Here is a 6506-nt window from a genome sequence, read left to right as displayed (position 1 = left end):
GTGACCTGTAATGTCAGACGTCTCCTATTCAGCTGCAGTATTTTTTCCCTTAGGTGAGTGTTTCTGGAAAACATCCTGTCTCAGAGGCTGAGAGCCCTCTGCTTTCCAGCTCTTGTCTCCAGGTCTGAGGATCCACTGCCAGTCAGCAGCTTGGGCAGATGAGAGCCATTCCACTGGGAGATTAGGGTTCTAGGCCTGGGTCTGGGATTTCCTGAAGGAGATATTGTTCCACTCTGGGCTTTCATCTTAACCCCTCTATGACCTGGGAAGGTCTTTGTTTTTCTGACTCTGTGACCCAAACAGAACTGCAGAAGAGCTAATATTCATTGAGTTGGACAAGACAATATAGGTGGAGTGGGGTAATTTGCAGAGGCAGAGAATATTAGGTGCTGAGCTTTGGGCAAAGTATGTTTGACATGCATGAAAGACATCCGAGGGGAGAAGTGAAGCAGATTGGGATGCAACAGAGAGATCCAGGCTGGAGACACATGTGAGGGTCATCGGCAAGGCAGTTGGGGTCCAAGCTACCATACTGGGTGAGACCTTGTATGGAGTGAGTGTGGATAAAGGAGATGAGGCAGAATCATCAAAAGAGAAAGTGAAGAAAGGGTTGAGGAGGTGGAAGAAAAGGTTGAGGAGGTGAAAGAAAGTACATCAAACCCCTGGGAGCTGTATTTCTCTCTCCCTAGTTGGAGCTAGAACTTGCTGTCAGTCCTGGGCATAAATCTCCTCTTTGTCCCCTGGGTTAAAAGAACTGTCCCTGCTGCCTGGCAAGGCTCTGGGGCTGTGCATTACATAAATGCAGCAGGGAAGACAGTTAATGATTAGCTCTGCTCTCCATGAAAGCCACAGGGATTCTGGAGGTATCTTCTTGATTAGCTGCATTCTTTTCAAAAGAATGTTACACTCCCTAAATTAAAATTTTCAAAAGTGGTAGGGATTCAGGAGCTGTCTGGTCAGGAGGAGGGTGGACCAAGAGATCCCCAGAGAAACTTCCCAAAGAACTTGGCAGGTGAGTACTATTGTCAGGAATTGTGGACTGATGGGTCACTAACTGATCTCTAGAAGTTAGGGCTATGGAGGAGACTGAAAATTTCCCTGGAAAAGTAACCTGCAATCCCTAGGAACCTTGAAAGGGCCCGGTATTAGTGGGGAGGCAGCACTGGGCAAAGGAAAAGTGTCTTTAGCACAACAAAGGGAGGGACTGAGGTGGCTGGGAAAAGGGCAGTCAAAGGGGGTTGGATGGCAGTCAGGAAAGGAGGCCTGTCTGGGGAGGTGAGGCCAGAAAGATAAGCAAAAGCCAGCCATGGAAAGAGAGGGACCAGAATGTACAAAGGCAATAACTATTCCTGCCTTGGAGCTGGTAAGGATATCTACACTTGTTTGTGTAGAAAATAGGAGAGGAGACACAAGTGTTCAGAGACCTTGAGCATTCTGGCTCCTGCTGCCTAGAAAATGGGGGATGGGGATCCAGCCATTGGCAGGACTCCTAGCTGGGTTCCTTGAATCAAAGGTGCTAGAGTTAAATTCTGCAATCCCTATCAAGGTACACATGTTGGAACTCAGAAACCAGCCTACACAGCCTTGGAACTAATTTCCCTGGAGCCAACACATAGATGAAAACAATAATTACAACAGCTATAATTTCTTTTTTTTTTTTTTTTAAGATTTTATTTTTTATTTATTCGACAGAGATAGAGACAGCCAGCGAGGAGAGGGAACACAAGCAGGGGGATTGGGAGAGGAAGAAGCAGGCTCATAGCAGAAGAGCCCGATGTGGGGCTCGATCCCATAACGGCAGGATCACGCCCTGAGCCGAAGGCAGACGCTTAACCGCTGTGCCACCCAGGCGCCCCCAACAGCTATAATTTCTTAAGTAATTAGAGGTATTAGACCCCATGTGCTAGGTGCATAGTATTCAAGATACCTCAGTTAATTAAGAATTGTGAATGTCATTGGTTTAGATAGCTACCTGAGACACTAATGGATGATAGAGACTTGCTTATTTATGGTTGTTAATAGGTAGGGTAAATAACAGATCCTTTATACTATTAGTAAAGTGTTTTATTGCTTTGAGGTATACCTGTAATGAATGTTACACTCCCTAAATTAAAATTTTCTTTGCCTGGAAAAAGAGAGATATCTCAGTCAAGATTCCGTTGAAGGAAATAGATACTGTTTATATTAGTCAGCATATACCATAGTAACAAAAACCCCAAATATCTCAGGAGCTTATACCCATACATATCTTTTCTCATGGTCTGTGTGTTGGCTGTGGCTGTTAGGACTCAGCTCAGGTCTACATGCACTATCATCCAGGGACCCAGGCTGAAGGTATGGCACCTATCTGGGATATACTGCTCTCATAATAGCAGAAATGCAAGAGTTCCTGACCAACTACACAGTCTCATCCACTCACATCTCATCGACAAAAGCATATCCCGTGAACAAGCCAAAGTTAATGAGAGGTATATACATCCTCTTCCCTAGATGCACTGGGCAAGTCACATGAAAATCAATGCAGACACATAATCCTACTACAGGGAGGAGGCAATTGTTGGAAAAAACAATTTGATCTACCACACCACAGTATTTTAAACACCAAAGTATTTATTGCATGAAATTGGGCGTTTATAGAACTGTCAGAAGGGCTGGAGAAATAGGATTTAGACTGGCTGTTGTGCTTTAGCAAAATGGTACACCAGAGGGAAACAGAACTGAATGCTGAGTGCCAATTCACTCATAACCACCACAAATTCCTTTCTGGAAGAGCCTGTAAGGTTGCAATGAATCTCCTTAAGCAGATGACCTACAGCAGTCTATACCAGAAAGACTTACCACTGTGACCTCTTTACTTCATAGGTCTGACCATGCACTGGCTGTGGAAACTCCAGCGGATTTGCATCCTATGGGGGACCCAGGTGTCTGGTCGCACTGTCCACCTTCATACCAAGCAACTGGCATCCCTGCAGTGGGGTCACCAGGAGGTCCCTGCCAAATTTAACTTTGCCAGTGATGTGATAGATCACTGGGCTGGCATGGAGAAGGTAATGGGGTGGAAAAGGGGCACAAAGTTGAACAAAGTTCATTAATTCATCCACTCATCCATAAATATTCATTGAGCACTTATGTGTCAAGTGCTGTGATGAGCTATGAAGATGTCCATCTTCCATGAAGGCAGCATGGGTAGGAACAAGAGAGCATGGGCTTGGCAGAAAGGAGCCCCAGGGGGCTGGTGCCAGGTGGATCAATCTGGAATACTTCCCCACCCTGGCCCTGGCAGCTGACACACAGTTTGGCTATATATATACATGCTCTGTTGTGACCTCCCAGGGTAAAACAAGAAGAAGGGAGCTATGGTCATAGAGAAAGTAGATTTGAGTTTAGTAAGAGAAAATCAGCACTGACCAAAGACTGAGTCAGTCTTCTCAGAAAATTATGTGTCCTTGTCATGAGGGGTGTATAAGCAGGGTGGCCACTATCAGAGAAAGAAAGCAACGTGGAAATTTCTGTTTCCTTTCCCTCCCTGGACTTCTAGAATTCCACCCCATTCTTTGCCAGTCCCATCATTGCCTTCACCTGAAGTTCTGTGTACCTTTCTAGAGCATAGATGAATTCCTGGCTAATATAGGGGAAGAGGTGGAGCATGGCTCTCAAAGGGAGTCAATACCATGATGTTGGCCTGAGGTCCTGGCACCTTGACATAACCTTGATGTGCAGATCACAAATCTGGGCCTCTAGGTGAAGATGGCCCATGGTGCAGGAACTCTTTTTTTTTTTTTTTAATGTTTTTTTATTATATTATGTTAGTCACCATACAGTACATCCCTGGTTTCTGGTGCAAAGTTCGATGATTCATTAGTTGCGTATAACACCCAGTGCCCATGCAATACGTGCTGTCCTTACTACCCATCACCAGTCTATCCCATTTCCCCACCCCCTCCCCTCTGAAGCCCTCAGTTTGTTTCCCAGAGTCCATAGTCTCTCATGCTTCATTCCCCCTTCTGATTACCACCCCTTTCTTTATCCCTTTCTTCCCCTACCGATCATCCTAGTTCTTATGTTCCATAGATGAGAGAAATCATATGATAATTGTCTTTCTGTGTTTGACTTATTTCACTTAGCATTATCTCCTCCAGTGCCGTCCATGTTGCAGCAAATGTTGAGAACTCGTTCTTGCTGATAGCTGAGTAATATTCCATTGTATATATGGACCATAACTTCTTAATCCAGTCATCTGTTGAAGGGCATCTCGGCTCCTTCCATGATTTGGCTATTGTGGACAATGCAGCTATGAACATTGGGGTGCATATGGCCCTTCTCTNGTAAGGTGGTATCTTAGTGTGGTTTTGATTTGAATTTCCCTGATGGCTAATGATTTTGAACATTTTTTTATGTGTCTGCAAGCCATTTGTCTGTCATCATTGGAAAAGTGTCTGTTCATATCTTCTGCCTATTTTATGATTTGTTTATTTGTTTCCCACGTATTGAGTTTGAGAAGTTCTTCGTAGATCTTGGATACCAGTCCTTTATCTGTGGTGTCCTTTGCAAATATATTCTCCCATTCCGTGGGCTGTCTCTTAGTTTTTTTGACTGTTTCCTTGGCTGTGCAGAAGCTCTTTATCCTGATAAAGTCCCATAAGTTCATTTTATCTTTTATTTCTCTTGCCTTTGGAGATGTGTCGTGNAAGTTCATTTTATCTTTTGTTTCACTTGCCTTTGGAGATGTGTCATGAAAAAGGTTGCTTTGGCCGATGTCGTAGAGNGCTCTGGCCGATGTCATAGAAGTTGTTGCCTATGTTCTCCTCTAGAATTTTGATGGATTCCTGTCTCACATTGAGGTCTTTCATCCATTTGGAGTTTATTTTTGTGTATGGTGTGAGAGAGTGGTCAAGTTTCATTCTTTTGCATGTAGCTGTCCAATTTTCCCAGCACCATTTATTGAAGAGACTGTCTTTTTTCCACCGGATGTTTTTTCCTGCTTTATCAAAGATTAGTTGCCCAAAGAGCCGAGGGTCCATTTCTGGGTTCTCTATTTTTTTCCATTGGTCTATGTGTCTATTTTTGTGCCACTACCATGCTGTCTTTGTGATCACAGCTTTGTAGTACAGCTTGAAATCCGGCAGTGTGATGCCCCCAGCTTTGTTTTTCCTTTTCAACAGTTAGTTCCTTGGCGATTTGGGGCCTTTTCTGGTTCCATACAAATTTAAGGACTATTTGTTCCAGTTCTTTGAAAAATGTCCTCGGTATTTTGATCGGGATAGCATTAAAAGTGTAGATTGCTCTGGGTAGCATGGACATTTTAACTATGTTAATTCTTCTGATCCAATAGCATGGAATATTTTTCCATCTTTTTGTGTCTTCCTCAATGTCTTTCAAGAGTGATTTACAGTTTCTAGAATATAGATCCTTTACAACTCTGGTTAAGTTAATTCCAAGGTAACGTATAATTTTTGGTGCTATTGTAAATGGGATGGATTCCCTAATTTCTCTTTCTTCAGCCTCATTATTCGTATATAGAAATGCAACTGATTTCTGAGCATTGATTTTGTATCCTGCCACATTACTGAATTGCTCTATAACTTCTAGTAGTTTGGGAGTGGATTCTTTTGGGTTTTCCATATAGAGTATCATGTCATCTGCGAAGAGAGACAGTTTGACTTCTTCTTTGCCAATTTGGATACCTTTTATACCTTTTTGTTGCCTGATTGCTGTTGCAAGGACTTCTAGTACTGTGTTGAATAATAGTGGCAAGAATGGGCAACCTTGTCGTGGAACTCTTAAAAAATAATAATAATAAGGCACCTCAGTGGCTCAGTCAGTTAAGTGTTTGCCTTCAGCTCAGGTCATGATCCCAGGGCCCTGGGATCGAGCCCCACATCAGACTCCCTGCTTAGGGGGGACCCTGCTTCTCCCTCTGCCCCTCCCCCCACTCATGTGTGGGCACTCACATGAGTTGTCTCTCTCTCTCTTTCAAATACAAGAATAAAATCTTTAAAAATAATAAGTCAGCATTTTAAAATTGAAATTTTTCAGATAAAAATTTAGATTTCTGGCTTTTGTTTAAAAGTTATACCTCCTCAGAATAATGAGGGTCTTTACTATCATGACTCAGCATCCCGAATCCATAAAAGAAATTATTTAATAAATTAGCTACATAAAGATTAAAAAACCACTACATTGACAATGCCAGAAACAAAATAAAGAAACTAGTGACAACTGAGGGAAGATATTCAACTTCTATGACAGCATAAGAGTTAATATTCCCAACATGAAAAGAGCACCTTGAAATCAAGAATAAAGAGACACAACAAATATATAAGAGGGCAAGGTATATGAATGGACAGTTTACAGAAAAGTGAACTCAGGGGCTCCTGGCTGGTTCAGTCAGTAGAGCATGTGACTGTTGATCTTGAGGTTGTGAGTTCAAGCCCCATATTGGGCACAGCGATTACTTTAAAAATAAAATCTTAAAGAAAAGTGAACTCAAACAGCCCTTAAATATG

The 6506-nt window shown here is 42.7% G+C and overlaps 1 protein-coding gene across 2 annotated transcripts in view; it reads left to right on the top strand.

The window, feature by feature from the left end:
• The first annotated feature begins 844 nt into the window (after window positions 1-844).
• The window catches only part of LOC100475101 (acyl-CoA synthetase medium chain family member 2B), a 47242-nt gene continuing 41580 nt past the window's right edge, over window positions 845-6506 (top strand). For both annotated transcript variants that reach the window (XM_034670297.1, XM_002929071.4), the window contains exons 1-2: window positions 845-1012; window positions 2863-3047. In XM_034670297.1, the coding sequence (XP_034526188.1) occupies window positions 2871-3047 (177 nt within the window). In that variant the 5' untranslated portion in view covers window positions 845-1012; window positions 2863-2870. The remainder of the gene's footprint in view (window positions 1013-2862; window positions 3048-6506) is intronic.

This window comes from Ailuropoda melanoleuca, chromosome 10 (assembly GCF_002007445.2).
Source record: "Ailuropoda melanoleuca isolate Jingjing chromosome 10, ASM200744v2, whole genome shotgun sequence".
In the NCBI taxonomy this organism is placed as follows: domain Eukaryota; kingdom Metazoa; phylum Chordata; class Mammalia; order Carnivora; family Ursidae; genus Ailuropoda; species Ailuropoda melanoleuca.
Note: the sequence above shows the minus strand (reverse complement) of the source record. Positions and strands in the feature narration are given on the sequence as shown.